Raw genomic sequence first — 17,330 nt, forward strand, 5'->3', positions numbered from 1 at the left:
CCTGAGGACGGGTTTCAGCGGAAAACACACAGAATCCAAGGAAATCTGAGGTTTTGAGAAATCGCCCTTTTCCCTCTCTTTAAGCTCTCGCAGGCTCCACCTCCTTTGTGCCATTGTGAGCATGCTCAGTGGAGCATTCCTGTCAAAGCGGCCCTTTCATCCAGCAGATACGTGTGCTGAACCGCGCACATGCAGACAGCAGTTCTCCTGCACCCACGGGGTTCCCCCCTCAAACACTTCCCCATGTCACCTTCTGCTCACGCTCCACAACAGCCCGATTCTGCGCCTGTAACTGATACCGCCGCCCCGGCTGCAGCCCACGCTCCCTCAATCGCTTCCATATTGTCTCCTTTTTTCTTTGAAGAATGTCATCTCGACACTCACGAGACGCTCTAGATCCACCGGGCTTTCTTCTGACGGGAAGGAGCAATTAGATAGAGGAGAAAGGCTGCAGGACGGGTTTCTAAAAAAACAGCTTCAGGACTCCAGATCATGTTTAGCCTTTGCCTGGGACTTCAACATGGCCTCAAGAACGACAAATTAAGATGATCCACATCATATAAAACCACATTTTATTTCATTTCATCCATTTATGGAAAAAAAACAGAACTGAAAAAGTCCATTAAGAGTTTATGAAGAAGTAAAACTTTTCTTCTGCTGCTGAAACTTTTATGAAGATCTTTAACAAACAGCATTTTTATAATCTGCTCCTGATTCACAGCGATTTGAATAAAAAAATACTCAAATGTAATTTCAAGCTTAATTTTTCTTCGTATATATCATCAGAAAAATGCCACAAGAACACGTTAAAAACAACAAAACCACCATTTTCACTGGAGTGGGTCTTTGAGGTTAGACAACAGAAACAAAAACATAACATAACATTTTAAAACGAAAATTAATAAAGAAATTCTTTTTTTTTTAAATAAAAGAAGCATGAAAATTTTATTTATTTATTCTTCATTTTATAATTTTTCAAAGGGCTTTTCAGAGCCAATGATATGGAAGTGATGATGAGGAGGAGGAGGGCATGAAGCCGCCCTTCTTCCCTGCTCCATGTGGATCCGATCCTCTTTAAATTCACTAAGAGGCTAAATGTTAGAAGTGTGTGTGTGTGAGGGGGGGGGAGGTTAGCGGCTCATGAATCTTTAATGAGGAGGATGAGGAGCTCACTGAAAGAGCAACCGAAAGACATTTGGATGTTTTGGGGCTTTATGGACCACGCTGGACACGCCCCCTCCTTCTCTGAGCAGCTGATTGGCTGGTTGAGTACAAGGGGTGGTTTGATGGTTTGACAGGCGCCATTTTTCTAAAGGGTTTGTTTATGTTAGCCGCCCACGCTGATGTCGCAGTATGAAGCTCCGCCCACGTTAGAATTTCAAACTAAGGGCTTGAAAATGTTTTATTTTCTTAATAATCACACTTAAATCAGCAGTTTAGCAACATTTTTAAACTACATCTTTTTTCATCCTTCACCAAATCCTTTTTTTTTCATCTCCATTTAAATGTTTTTCCGTCTTCCTTCTTGTCTAATTTTTCCTTTTCACCCCCCTCCCTCCATGTCTGGGCTTCTTCTGTTGAATTATTAACTCCTCCACCAATCTGTTTATTAATTCATGTCTCCATTGACTCCTGTCACTCTCCAGCTGTCCTTCAGGTACCTGGAAACCTGTCTGGCTGGGATTTCTGGGTAATGTAGTCAAGCCTCATGGGAGCAAAATGTGAGAAAATAAACTTGAAATAACCTCAAAAGTTATCTTTACTGACAGGAGATGGCTTCCTGTGATTCTGTTTGAATAAACATTTTTTTTGTTCTTCATCATGACTCAGCTCTGCAGGGTCTTTGAATAAAAAAGTCCCATGAGTCAGTGCAGCAGGCGGCTCTTCTAGCTCTGTAATTGCATCGTTCCTAACTGGATGTTCGCTCAATACTCCTGATTAAAAGAAGGAAGAGCTGCCTGTCAGCCGCCTCTTCGCTCCTGAAGGAGCGATAATCGGCGACCCTTCAAACTTTTCGTCACTGGAGCTGAAGCGGCGGAGGTGAGGCGCGGCTCTGGAGCACCAGGGTTACGAGTGCCGGGCGCACTTTTAAGATTTACAGCCCAAACACGCCTCAGAGAAGGCCGCCATAAAGCCCACGACGCGAACTGCTTATCTGTCCTACTCCGTGGGAACAGCAGCAGGCTTCCAGCTGCCGCTCTTTTTCCGACACCGACTCGAGTGGATCTAAGCGTCTAAAAGCAGCACGAGTTCCTAAACTCCACAGCAGTTCATCGATGAAGTCCATAAAAGCCTCATCTGGAACATTCTCTGCTGAAGATCAGTCAACTTTTCAGATAAAGAAAAGAGGAAGAAGCAAAGCCTGGAGAAGAAAAAAAACTTTCATATGAAGCTTCTGAAAACGACAAAGAGCTGAAAGTCCATTGAAATAAAAGGAAAACCAATCCAGCTTCAGCTTATTTCTATTAAACTTACCAAACTACTTTTGGGTTGTGAATTGACTCTTTAACTGAAGTTTAATGACAAAAAACAATTTACAGTTAAAGTAAGATTCAACACAAAAGAATGGACTTGAAATGAATGAATAAAAAACACATATTGAAGACACTGAATTCATACCAACCTTCAGTCAGAGTCCGACTTCAAAATATCATAAGTTCTGGCATTCATACAATAAAGCCACAGTATGTATATTTTGTAAAAATTCATGACGAGATTGAACTTTTATTCATACTTACTGCCATTTATTAACATGAATCAAAACTAAATTTAATGTTGAAACAGGATTTATCATAATTTTTGCCTTTACATTTTTATAATGAAATGATAAAAAGCAAGACTGCATTGATATTGACGAAATAACACACTTTTATTAACTAAATAAGGTCCCGTTGTTTTGGAGCGCATCTGAGCTAAAATCCAACCCCTAAATGAACAGTTTTTCAGTTTTATCTGATAATAGCTTGAAATATGCATAAATAGATACTTCGGAGTAGCTGACATATGCAGGGGCATTTGTGAGGCAAACACAAATTGAATGATTTCTCAGAGACAGCAGCTCTCTGCTTTCAGCCTCATGACCCCCCCCCCCCCCATCAGGCCTGGAGCCAGCCGCCTGCTTTCAGCCTCAATAGCTGCCATTAGAAAATTGGCTGCATCGGCCTTCAGCTAAATTCAGCCCGCCGGTCAGTTATCAGCCAATGTTTTCTCCACAGAAAAAAAAGGTTTTACGGCTAACGGCTTCTGTCGATAGAAAAACCGACACCTCGCAGCCTTCGGGAGCGCTGCGCATGGTCTGAAGGTCAGAGGTCGAGATCTGCCACTGCGAGACATCTAAACCAGGATTTTGATTAAAAACACATTTGTACTGATCTTTACATGGCTTGTAGATAGAGCACGAAATCAGTTCTGCTTTTTGATTAGGGCTCGACGATTTGAGGAGAACTCATGATCTGTGATATTTATTATTGATCAATATTTCGATGACGATATAACTTGTGATACATAAGCAAACAGCAAAACAACCAAAAACATAATTTCCATTTCAATGCCACAGTTCAGTTTAAATAAGAGTCAACAAAACATAAATTACACTCCAAATGACCCTCGTCTATATAGGAGATGAACATCTAACATAAAAGAGCTCCATCTGATTGGTCAACAACGTGAAGGGCTCCATCCGATTGGTCAAATGCATAAAGGGATTTATTTAATTCATTTAAATGATTGTTTTGGCATATTTAAGGTAACCATTTATCACAGTTTTCTTTTGTGATATGTGTATTGCACAGCTTGATATCGATAATTTGCGATTTATCGTGCAGGCCTAAGTTTGTTGCTTTTCTTTACTTGCATCTCCAAATAAAACTACAGAACCAGAACTTTCGGTTTGGTCACAGCTGACCTTACAGGTGGATACGGCGTCTCTGCAGGTGAAAAATGGGCAAACCTGTACAGGGCAGGAAGGTCGATGAAATATCAAGGTCCAATACGTACATGCTGCAGGCGACAGGTCATAGCGGACACCTCAACAACAAGCAAGGGTAAGTAGGGGTTGAAGTAAGTAAAGTATCGTGGGGATTTTTCATTTTTTCCCCTGCAAAATCATGCAAACTTTGCAAGGAGCCAGTAAGTTATGGTCACATGATAAGCTCCATGTATACAGGTTTTCCCATAAGGCTGTGCATTTTCCATTAGCCTTACAAATACTTCGTGCTGCAATTATCACACGCACAAAAATGGTACGTTCCAATTTTAACATGCCTCAAAGAAACTGCAAGACACACTTTTGCTCCCCCCTAAAGATGCAACTTGAACCGGCCGCTCCGCTCTTCAACCCTTGACAGGCCCGGACAACCCAAAAATCTGCAACACCCGGTACAGACAGGATCATTATATCAATTTTATGAACGGTCTTATAGTTTCATCTTTACAGGCGAAAAAGCTCTGCAAAACTCTCCAACACACAACCACAATGTTAACACAAGCCTCATTGAAAGGACATCCAGGCAACTTGTTGAAGCCAACCTTAAAAACCAGCGTTTGACCTTATGACCGGCTGGAAACCTGTCAGCCAATCACAGCAACTGGAAGCTGTTACTCAAGGAAACCACACCCGCTTCTTATTGTTCCATCCTTCAACATTTGTTTCCAAAGTTACATTTACGATAAAGAACGCTGCAAAAAAGATTTTTTTTTGTTGCTATTTAGTGAAAAACTGAAGCATTTATCATTTGTGGTAAATTAAGCATGATGAAGACAACCAATCAACTCATAGTGCCGATGGACCGCACAGACACGTTTGGACAAATTATGATTGGGAAAGCATCGGTGGAGAAAAATGAAAGGAATCACATCGAGGTCTAGTTTAATATTTGAGGTTTAGACCAAAACGTCACATTTTTAAAACGTGTCAACCTGTTACGTCCCAGGACGTTTTGCTTTGTGTGGTTTTCTTTTTGTGTGTCTTGCAAATGTCAGTGTGCAGGTGCCGGACTGTGATTGGTGTGGTGCTCCAGCACTGGAAGTGGATTGGCTGCCAGAAGTCACTCCTGGAATCACACCTGCTATAAAAGGAACCAGGAAGAAGACCAAAGGAGGCTCATTTGACATTTCCCACCTCTCCCAAAACCAGCTATATAGAGTTTAGAGATGTAGGAGTGGACTGCCATTTACTTTGACTCATGTTTTCTCATGTTAGGGAGGTAAGTTGTTGTCTTTTGGTTTATGTTGTTTTACTAGGTAAGATTTGGGTTCTTGTTAGGTAGGTCAATTTTTGTTTGTTATTTTGGCCTAGGTCCACTCTGAAGTAAATACTCTAGCTCTCATGTTTCAATCAAAATAAATCTCTTAACTTGCTTTAAGTGTGCTGGCTTTTGAGACTGGAGGGAGATGGGGCTTCATTTTTTTGTGTTGCGTCCTTTTTGGGCCACTAGAAGGGGGGGCGTAACACAACCCTTTGAAAAAAAGTAGACTTGAAGTTTATCTCATTAAATATAGTTGATTAGTATTAGTATAGTAAATGTACTATAGAGCATGTACATGTAGTGTAAGGTGTATGATAACTGAAATCTCCTTTAGACAAAAAAATGGAACATTTCAAAGTTTACAAATATATAAATAGTATATAAAAAGTAAACTTCAAGTATACTGCCTCAGTTTAGACAACGTATACTTTAAGTACACTTAAATATGCGCTCATCTTTTGATCTATTTTCAAAGCGTCCCCAGTGGTCTTTTAATTATGATTATTTTTAGCCAAAAACAGTAAGCCCGCCCCCACTTCCTCTCACCCATCTGTTTACACTCTCTTCCGCTAGCTTACAGCCCCCCCTCACACCCCCAAGTTAACATTACTAATGCAACAAAAATGGAGAGCAATATCAGAGATATCCAGCCGTACAGTTCAGATCCAGATTCCAGCTCAGACGAGGAAAACAAAGACGTTCATGGATTTATTTATCTAAAAGTGGATGCGTCAGAATGGAGCAGAGCAGGGAGACTCAAACTGCTTTTTCTTCCATCTGCTTCTGATTCACAACAATTTTAAAGAAGAAATATTTAGAAATGCTAATTAAAGCTTATTTTTCTTAATAAATGTCCTCCATCATGATAAAAGTGCCACAAGAACATTTTTACAAACACCAAAAACAGCCGTTTCATCAGAGTGGGTCCTTGAAGTAGGAAGCTGCAGACTTTCAGTCTAAAATGAATCATTTCAACCAGAGGTAACTCTGGGTGAATCCCCCCTCCCCCCCCATGCTCTCCTCCAGATAAAAGTCAATGAAAACCAACAGCCACGTTTATAAAGTCGACTTTGTTCATTCAAAAGTCTGATGAGTTGTGGTCGTCTCCATGGTGTGGAGTTTCTGTTTTCAAAAACAGGGATTTTTTCTTTGATTTCAGAAATTTCACTTTGTCTGGGTTCAGATTTTCTGTTTGACCAAAATTTCCAGGACCGTCATCGTTTCGATAAAACAACCTTCAATCAAACTTTACCGCTCTCCTTTTATTGCGGCTTTAATTCTGCAATCACAGCGTTGGATCAAATATTAAGACTGAGATGAGGAGCTGGACTTTCATCTGCGGACCAACACCCTGCAGCCTGATAAGACCAAATGAGGAAGAGGAGCAAAGGCTGTCCGTCAGCTCACAGCTCTGTGACAAAATGTGGGTGTGGAGCTAACCAGTGTCTGAACCCCCCCCCCCCCCCCCCCCCAAGGCTGATCTGTTGCAAGGCAGCAGCAGCTTTGTTAGAGTGTGTGTGTGAAGGTGAAGTGGGGTGCGGCCCGGCCGCTTTGACTTTAAAGCAGATGCTGATTCATGAATTGTGAAGATCTGGCTCTGGACCGAAGCCCGGCTCGAGCGTCTCACCTTGCAGCTGTTTGAATCGTCCCTCCAGCTGGTTGTAGTTGAAAGCAGCGGAGGCTCCCGTGTGTGCGGGGTCGGGGCTGGGCCCTCTGGAGGGGCTGAGGCTGGGGCCCAAGCTGGCCCCGTGAGAGGGGCCGGGGCCACCGTAATCTGAGGTGGGGGAGAGGGGTGAGAGCGGCCCGCTGAGGGCGCCGGAAGCGTTCTGAAATTCCATAGGGAAACCCCAGACAGGAGGACTCAGATGAGACGAGTCATGGAGGAGAAAGTCCACAAGAAGGCATCAAAAGGTCCCGAAGGATCAATCCAGACACGAGGCGGCCCCCCCAGACCCAGTTTGATTCCTGCAGAGCTCAGCGGAGAGTTCCACACAAACTTTCAGCAGAAGACAAATATAAAAAGGAAAAATTTTCAATAGATCCTAAGCTTCAAACCCACAGCTTCAGCTGCAAGACTGCGTGGTGGAGCGACACAGGAGGTGAACAGTGGGTCCCCTCTCTCTCTCTCTCTCTCTCTGTGAGGCAGGAATCGCTGGCTCAGCACGTAAACCGCTGCTACGGCCGTGAAAGCATCAGTTTCCCTCCTTGCAAACATCCATGAGTGCTGCAAGATCTCCCCTCCTGACACGATCCCAGGCTGAAGAAGACGAGGAGGGCAGCGGGAGAAAGAGCGCAGCGAGAGCAGCAGCGGGAGAAATGAAAGCGGGGGATTGTCCTCCGGTGTGCGGAGGCAGCAGATCGGACACTGAGACACCTTTCAGACAGAGGGAAAACTGAGGGGGGAGGGGCTGCGTGCACTGGCAGCTGCCCCGCCCTCTGACCAATCACAGCCATCTAATCCAATTTGACATGGACACTCATTAGCATAAAAGGTGGAGCATGGGGAGGGAAGACAAAAACAAGCAGGAGACTGAACTTCTGAGAAAATCATAAAATCATGAAAAACAATCTTTTTCTGCCTATAGAAGGATAAAACAATATAAATAACTTTTTTCTCTCTTCTACTTCCTGCTTTGAGTCGTGCATTTTCCTTCATCAGCTTCAGGCGGGATTTTGCTTCCCAATCTTCATGTTTCCAATAATATTTTGAAGACTTGTTCAATTCAATGCAAAAAGAGGCAATCTGAAAATAGGGAGAGAATTACTAGAAAGTAATTATACTTTAAATTATGCATCCCTGGAGGAAGTCATTTTTACTAAAGAAATCGCATAATAAGATCAAATTCCATAAAAAAAGAGTTCCACAGCAGAATTCAGAAAGGGAAAAACAACCTGAAAGAGCTGGTTGAATCACTGAAATTGAATGCTATACGCCCCAATATTTATTGAATTTGATAGTTTGTATGTTGAGTTTTTATCTACCTAACGTAGTTATATTGATTACAACAAAACACTAGTGAACAAAATGAGAATAGGATCTTAGTACACCCATCTTAATAAATCCTCATTACATCTACAAGTAACACGGATTCTTAGAACCTTAATCTAAATGTTTATCTCCTAAACTGACTTGTCAACATTTATTAAACTTTAAAATGACATCCTTAAAATGAAATCTAAAGCTACAAAGCAATTTGAGCCTATTTTCTTTTTCAGTATACAGCAAACAGATTGTGACTAATTTTAATAATAATTTCTTTATATCTAGATCTTGGCTCTAAATGAGAAAGAAATTCCGGACAGTGTTGATTTTGAGAAAAGCTTGGAAAGTGGTAGAAGGAAAGAGAAGTGAAAAGACCTGCAGAATGTCTAAAAAAAGGGTTTCACATTTTTGTAAGTAGTTATACAAAAGAAAGTAATTAAATGTTCCTTTAAGGGTTTTCTTGCATCTCTGTTTTAGGAAACAGCTTTGCCGTCAGGTTTCACCTTTAGGCTTTACCCCTTTTCAGAATAAAAGCTTCACATATAATCAATGAACATTAATTAAATGCTGTAGATTTAACCTTAAGAGGTGGAGCCACAAAGTAAGCCCCCATCACTATCCCTCCACCACCATGCTTGGCAGTGTTCACATTTCTGCCAAAATTATGATGGAAAACCCTTGATTAGGCCTCATCAGCTGACTTGGTTAGTTTTTGACTTAACAATTTTTTTCATGGTGGTAATGAAAGAGATGTGTGGAACAGGCCGGGCTTCAGACAGAAGGATTGACGTTTATTAGCGTCTGATAAAAACGCGAAGCGCAGCTCCCCACAAAAACAGGATCATGTGAAACTGCTCATCCTGCCTCATCTAATCCTGTCTGACACAGAGACAACGCTGCCGCTTCACGCCTATGAAGACAGCACAAGAGAGGGAGCGTCTGAGGGGGGGGTCCGGATTGGGGGTGTTAGTTCATCTCTCCCTCACAGACGTCCAAACATCCTGAGGAACCCTCTGCTCTAATATTAGAGCGCTCGGGAGATCTTCTTCCTGTCTGAGCATTCCAGCACTTCCTGTTTGAGCCACACAGACACTCCACACAGCACAACACGAGGGCGCAGTAAAAGGTGGAGTCGCCAAACAAATCTGGAATCGCCAGAGCTCTGCTTCCTGCATTGCAGATTCACCAGAGACAGCGAGGACGCAAAAGGTCAGAGGTCAGGATGCTCAAACAATACACGGAAAAAATATTTCAGTCGCAACACATCCCAGACATGTAAGAGCCTTCTCCCCTAACGTCTGCAGCCTGAGGCATCGGGCCGCTTCCTTCACAGAGACGAGGCCCCGGTTTGATTTCCCGTGCTGTCATCGGGAACTTTTGCCGATAAACACAAACTCCGACGGCGATGAGGAGTCCATCCTGAATGCGCTCGCTTTTTTCCTTTCAAGCTGTGGCAGGAAAAAAACCAAAAGCAGATAGGAACCAGAGCGAAGGTCCTGCAGAGGAAAGTTTTCTCTTTCAGAACCAAACTGACAGTCCAGTGTTCAAATGTTCTGCAGGAAAACCAGATTTCATGTCTGCTGTGTTCCCTCGCAAAAATTTACATTCTAAAAATAACCCACAGTAGGTGAAAACCCGTGAAGCAGTCAACTTTAGTTGTCACAGATGTTTCAAAGCTGTAAAACCCCTCATTACACACCAGACAGTCATGAGCATTTTCATCCTTTTCTCTTCTCTTTTTTTAAATCCCCTCTCAAAGTTCAAAAAGTAGTGTAGAATGAAAACAAAGATCTGATCCCAGTTGACGATTTACGTAGATTTGACAAACTGAACAGATTCAGTACAGGAGGCACGGCACTCGGGGGACTGACCGACAATGTCGACAGCCAATCAGGAGTCTTGAATGAGGAGGTTGGACTCAAATCTGCTGTAGGCCTGTCTATCTGTGATTTTGGTCTCATCTGAAGGATGAAAAACTACCGGACATGTTCCACATATCTTCCAACCGCACAGTCACAGGGAGGACAGAGATCCAAACACCTGGAGGGACACGCGTGAAACTTTCTTCCCCGTCATCCTCCTCAAACGCCTCATATCAGCTTGGATCAGAAGATTAGAGCGTCCATCAGGAACATTCATGTCTAATTTGATCTGCACGTCTCAAACAAAGACATTTTTTGGTTGTTTTTGTTTCCGATTGAATGGGGGGAGGGCAGGGTGAGACGTGTGGGTAAAACTGGACCCCGCCCCACATGCAGCCACAGAGCAGAGGTCAGAGGTCAGGTCAACGCAAACAGGCAGCAGATGGACCCAGCGTTTCTTGTTCAAACACCTCGAGGTGCTCTTGGTGTCCCCGAGCACCCCTCAGCATGAGAGTGCCGTCTGTCCGACTGCTCAGTCACGCCGTGTTCCCCGCCATCATCAGACTTCCTCGTGGTTCGGCCCTTCGGGCCGCCACAGTCAAACCAAACAGAGCCTTCATAGAGCTGGAGCAGGGGTCGGCTCAAACTCAGCTCTGCTCAATCTGAAGCAGACGGTGCGTTCAGGGAGCAAACACGCAGCGCTGCTGTGGTGAATTTCACACCGACTCGCTGCCTCATCCTCCTGACCGCACACGCATTCCTCTGAGGGCAGCAGCCAGGCAGAGAACGCCACTTTCTGTACGGGAAAAGACCAGCTGGGTTTGCCCGATCCATTTTCCTACTACATCGTAATGAATTGAAACTTCAATAAAAAAGATCGGCTTTTGATTGACACCTCATATCAGACAGGATGAAAACTAAAACGAGTAAAAACAGAACAGAGACAATTGTCTGAAACACTGGAACAGAAAAATAACCAGAAGCTGCTTTCCTTCCACTTTTTCCTAAAAAAAAGGCAATTCAGCACAGAAAAGAGCCACACCAGCATTCCCAGCATTCCTCTCCCTGCTCCTGCAAACAGGAAGTGACACACATTCCCGTCTGTGTGGGTCATGCGCATCTCTGTGGGGATCCTGGTCTGCCTCTGCTTCCAATTACCTGGAGTCTTCTGTGAGAAAGCCCTCAAACAAACGCAGGACCGCTTCTGTCTGAAGCTCACCCATGTCCGCTGGTTCGGGTTCAGCTTAGTAAATATGAAACTGAAGGGAACAGCAGCTGAGAGAAGACGGGAAACCAAACATCCACAGCACTCCGATTTCCACTGTTCATATTTTCTCTAAAGGTAAGCCTCTATGAGACGTTAAAGTAAGCCAAACGTTCCAATGAATTAAAAATAAAAAGAAGACAACAGATCTTTCTCGTGCTTAGAGGTGGGGGTATCATGGTTGGGTGTTAAGTAGCAACACAGGAAGGGCTTGGATTTCCAGAAAAATCCATCATTGGGTTAGAAGAGTGACAGATTTTCCATGAATGCAACATTCAGAATAAAGAGGTCATTTGGGGTCCTTGCATGATCAACAGGAAGTGATTCCTGAGATTACTGGGAATGAGACACCATGAGCGCCACATTGGTTTCTGTCAATGCAACACACCGAGGACCTTTTCAAAGCTCATTTTGGAACTCTAGAAAGCTTTTTATCTTCCAGATATGTCATGGGTTCAGAGTCGGAGCCTCTTTTAACTGACCCCTCCCAATGGAGACCAATCAAAACGTTCCAAATGTTGCAGTCCCTCAAAAGACCACTAGAGGCTGGTGAAAACAGGGAGCGCTTTTGTATTGACTCGTACACAAAGATTTCACACAAAACCAAGACAATAAAAATACTGACGTCAAAAACTATTTTTAATGTTCATCAAGGGTGTGTGGGTGGGGGGTGAGGGGGGTTAATGAAAGTCTTTTTGATTTCAATGGAGCTCACGTTTCTGAACTAGAGGCGTGTTTTGATTGGCACATCTGTGGAAACTTTACTTTGTGACACCCAACTGCCCATTTTTGGCATTTTGTTGGGGTGAACCAAACCCATTCAGGCTTTTTTTTGTGTGTGTCTTCAGAATACTGCAGGAGCCCCTAGAGATTACCCGCCCACTTTTAGCATCTATGACATAACAAATGCTGCATCTGGGAATAAAGTTTTACACTGTAGAATATTCAGGAACACAGAATATGGATCATTAGAATATGACAGTATTGAAGACTGGGATGATCAAGTTGGCGAGTTTACTCGACGCGTCCCAAAGACGACTGAAATACTGGCGTGTGTGAAAGCGTATCAGTGTGGATTCAATCTGGAAAACTTTTCTATTAGAGTCCTACTCAGATGATCTTTTGATTTATATTTAAAGCATTTCCAGTGGTCTCTTCATTATGATTCTGATGTTTTTTTAGCCAAATTGAAAAACCTGTGTGGTTTTCTGGGGCATAGTTTCTGCAGACCTTCAAGAGTTCATTAAAAATTCACCACTGAGTTGTGGGCAGAAGTGTTGGTACAGAGCAACACCGCCCCCCTTTCCTGTCACCCATCTGTTTAAATGCTCCCCCCACCTTTGTTTACAGCCCCCCCCCCCCCCCCCCCCCACACACACACACACAACCCCCCACACAACCCCAATCTAATATTTCCGGTGCAACAAAATTGGTGAGCAGTATACGGAGCTATCCAGTTGTACAGTTTAGATCCAGATTCAAGCTCAGAGAAGGAAAACAAAGACGTACGTAGATCCATTTGTCTACAAGTGGATGCATCGGAATGGAGCGGAGCAGGGAGGCTTTTTATTTTCAAATACAATCTTTTTCTAATTGATTTTTTTTTTTTCCATCTGCTCTTGATTCACAACATTTTGGATAAAGAAATATTCAGGCTTGGTTTCCTTTCTATGTCTTTAATCATGAGAAAAATGCCAGTACATGTTAAAAACCCACATTTTATCAGAGTGGGCCTTTAAGACTTCAGGCGGCACGGCATGAGGAGCATCAGGCCCCTGACATCACTGTGGTCACATGGTCTCAGGAGGATGTTGGGAAAACAACCAGCATTCCACCAAAACCACACATGCAACCTGAAACAGTTTCACTCTAGAAGGGAAGTCTTCTTTTAAGCAGAGCTCTTTGACGGAGGACCAGTCTGCCAACTGGATTTAAAAGAATGTATGGAGCTTCATGGAAGATCTTGAACAGTTTTAGCAAAAACATTTTACATGAACGGGCTGCAACGACGTCCTGCTGCTTTCTAAACAGCTCCTCACTGTTCCCACGGTTACCGCCGTGCTGCAGGGGAAGCGCCGCAGTGGCAAAAATGAATTTCAATGTTGAAACCGGCAGAGATGGACGCTGACACACATGCATCCTCCTTCTGTTCAATGTAAGGAGATCTGCCTGCGTTTCCATGGAGACCTGCGGTTTTGTGTTCCCGGATATCATGTGCAGGAGAACTTGGCTTTAACCAACCACACACACACACCCACACACGCGCGCACAAACACAAAAGACCCGCTCAGACTTCTGTATCTGTTTTCAGCCTTGGCTCTCTGCAGGTGACCTGCTGCAGGTTTAAGTGACTGCAGGTTTTGGTCTTCATCACCTCATGGAGCATCATCATGGGCAGAACACCAGCACCTTCATCAGATCTTCCCACGAGTCCTGCCAGCAACTTTTACAGATCTGTGAGACATCCAGGAATTTCATTTTCAAACTACAGCTGCTTGATGTGTCAGCTGCTAGTTTCCAAAAAAAGACTTTTCACACTTTTTCTATGTAAATATTTGGATTTTACAAATAAAACTTTCAGCACTTAATCATTTACGTCTGGTTTCAAGGCAACTTACATCGTTTTGCACCAATTGCTGAAGTCATTTATAATAATCCATATAAAATGATGCCCAGTTATAGTTGGTATCATTGACTAAACAAGAGAACTGGACTGAGTGACCCCCCCCCCATGTTCCAAACAGGAAGTACCCGCTGGTTTCAAGAGCTCCCATAGACTTCTATAGAGAAATAAACAGCTGTTACACAGTCAATTTATCTGTCAAAATAGATACAATACAGACATTTTCTAACATATTCCTTATTTTCTGAGGATATTTTTTCCATAGTGCAAGTTATTCGTGTTATAAACTGACCAATCAGATGCTCAAGCTGACTGTTCGGGATGTTTGACAGATTTCTTGTAAACCGCTTTCAAGTTCTAACAAGCTCCCTCCAGATTGGTGAGGATGGTTGCCATAGAAACGTTGACTCAAACCAACTCAGACCAAGTACTGCTTACTTATGAAGTCAAGATGGAAAAATGTCAACAACAAAAAAGCCATTTTCTGTGGTTACCGTCACGCTCATTCAGTCCAGTTTTCATCTAAAATCAATGGTCAGCATGTTATCTGTATCAGCTGGTAATTGCACAAAGCTTTATTTAAAACTTTGACGACAAAACCAAAATGCTTCTGAATGCATCAACGCTTCTGCAAAAAACGTCAGATGGACAACAGACGTAAGTTGAACAGCATTTCTTTAACACCACAAAGTCATCTTTACATCTATAATAAAATATTAATATTAGCAGATGGCAGTTACATTTGACTTCAGCAAAAGTCCTTGATTATCAATTTTTAGAACAAAATACAGTGAGCATTACAGAAAAGTGATGAAAGCCATGCTCAAAATAAAATTTACCACTAGGTAAATCAATTTTATTATCATCTAATTATTATGTGTCACCTGCACTGAAGGTAAAATGTTTACATTTTTCCAACTCACATCTGCATCTTCATGACGTGGATGAGAAACTCAAACCTTAAAAGACAACCAAATCTCTATAACAACTTTTCTTTAGCTTGTTCAATTTGGTCACATTTTCCTGTATTGGCGTGTTTGCTGCCACCCTGAGGAGGCAGGAGGTACTGCTGCTGTTGAGAGCACCCTGTCCTTCAGGCTCGAGCGCAGTGTGAGGAAGACGAGGCAGCGAAGGGAAGAAGGGAAAGAAACTGCTCATCTGACTAACATGTAAGCTTGTGCACATGAGAGTGCACGTGCTATACAGTCACACTCTGGATTATCAAGGGTATCTGAAAAAGCCAAACACCACCTGGAATAAACCGCAAACTGCTGCCTGAAACTCACAACAACACGGATGATCGCTCCTCGCTGCAACGAGGAAGAAGAACCTGAGAGTGTAGAGGGCTGCAGTCAGGCACAGATGAATCTGCATCACTGAAGCTAAAGCTACTCAGGAAGAAGCTGATGCTTACAAAAACCAAAGCAGCCAAAATGTTGCTTTAGTCTGCCGCCTCTGCAACACCAAACCCTGCCTTCTGAAGTTCGAGTCCAGCTGTTTTAAGTGGAGCCTTTTTTTAAAAAAATAAGAAATATTTGATTGCATCTAATCCAAATGTCATTTAAAATAAGTCTCCTAATGCTGTCTGAACTGATAAATGTGTGTTTGTGGAGAGGCGAGGAACTACAGACCCTTTTGTCCAATCACTGCAAGGCCGACGTTCTGCACACGCTCAGTACGGCTCTCCATCTGCTCCATAAAAGTTGGCAGTAAAAGTTTCATTGCTGAAGATATGTCTCAAAATAATTATTTGAAAACTTCTTTAAAATACATCTAGCTAGAAATGAGTAAAACAGTTTCTTATTTTTTTATTACCATTTTCCTGTGAAGCATGGTGAGAGAGGAATAATGATATGTTGTTTTTTTGTTTTAGGTTTTTCAATCCTCATATTTTTGAAGATATTATTATTAAGATATTTGATGGAGCTTGGACTTGAACTTTAAAGAATCATATTGAGAACTTTTTCTTGTTCAATCATAATTGGACTCCAGAAGATGACAGGAGACAAATTACAGGATCAGCAGAGGTCAGATCCAGATTTTTAGGACCAACATCTGAGTCTGTGCTCATAAATGTTCTGTAGAAATAACAAATGTGAGGAAAACTGCCAAGAGGACAGAAAATCCTATTAGAAAACTTTTAAACCTGCAGCTGGTGAAAAAAAAAAGTTTTTTTAGGCTAAGATTAAGAAGATAACACAAGCTCCACCCCCTTCACATGCACACAAAAACACACACTGAACCTTCTGCATTTTTAAACTCAGGAGCATAAATTATTTAACAAAGTGGGGCACGAATGAAGGAAGAGGCCATCAGGAGTGAAAACAGCAGCAAGAAAACTACTACAGCACATACACAAGCGTGCACACGCGTACACAAGTGTGCACACGAGCACACACACGCACAATAAGGCATGTGAGCACCCACCAGCATGATCTCATGATCAGCATTAACATTCTCCGTAGCACAAACCCGTTTTGTCGTCCCTGCAGCAGATTAAGTCATCGATAGACGTCCAAAGCAGGTTTCAATAAAGTTTTTTGGTTTAAAAGTGAAAGGACAACTGGCTCATTAATACAGCTACCCATGCGTGTGTGTGTGTGTGTGTGTGTGTGAGGAGGAAAGGGGGCGGGGTAGTGGGCACAGGCAGCAAGCTGAATCGTGCACGTATTGTCATAACTTAGACCACCTTTCCCGTCATATTCCACATGCAGGTAAGCATGAATGAATGTACGAATGAACGACTAACCAGTGTATTTCATTGACGCATTTTGTTGTTGTTGAATAGTGTTGCAATCGTCCATACAATTCCCATTATGTAATTGAATTGTGAATAGAATTACAGGCAACGCCAAATACCTGAATCTCAGGCTCAAATGTAGTATAATGTCAAAGTACTTAATTTTGTTTTTCTTTACAACACTGTAAGCAGTAAGTATTTCTAGTAAAAAGCTGAATGATCTCAGTAATTGAATTTTTCAATTATTTAATTTAATTAGGTAACTAAAGTAACTAAAAAGTAAATATAACTTTGCAACTTTAAACAAGTAACTCTGCAAATTTGAACAACATAACAGTAATTAAGGATCTAAAAAGTAAATGCAACTTTGCAACAGTAACAACAAGCAGAACCTCAAGGCAGTCGGAGCAAAAAAGTAAATAAAACTTCTTGACTATTGATTACGAACAAATGTGAAATAGCAGTGATTAGAAGCAGCATGAAAACTTCTTAACTAGTGTTACCTACTCTACACTACACCTACTACACTGCAGTGCTCTCTTCAAAAAATCTGAAACAGACTAGAGCAGATTTAAGTTTGATATGGTGTATTTTCAGTAATTGAAAAGTGTA

The 17,330-nt window shown here is 42.4% G+C and overlaps 1 protein-coding gene across 3 annotated transcripts in view; it reads right to left on the reverse strand.

Annotated features, from left to right (window-relative positions):
• The window catches only part of LOC101159770 (spectrin beta chain, non-erythrocytic 1), a 122,282-nt gene that overhangs the window by 56,571 nt on the left and 48,381 nt on the right, over positions 1-17,330 (reverse strand). Inside the window, exon 1 of one of the 3 annotated variants that reach the window (XM_023963143.1) lies at positions 6,874-7,601. The exons of 1 other annotated variant lie outside the window; for it this stretch is intronic. In XM_023963143.1, coding sequence (XP_023818911.1) covers positions 6,874-7,084 — 211 coding nt within the window. In that variant the 5' untranslated portion in view covers positions 7,085-7,601. Of the gene's footprint in view, positions 1-6,873; positions 7,605-17,330 lie in introns of those variants that run through there. One more of the 3 variants, XM_023963145.1, reaches the window with a different exon arrangement.

Source organism: Oryzias latipes, chromosome 15, assembly GCF_002234675.1.
Source record: "Oryzias latipes chromosome 15, ASM223467v1".
NCBI classification, from domain to species: Eukaryota; Metazoa; Chordata; class Actinopteri; order Beloniformes; family Adrianichthyidae; genus Oryzias; species Oryzias latipes.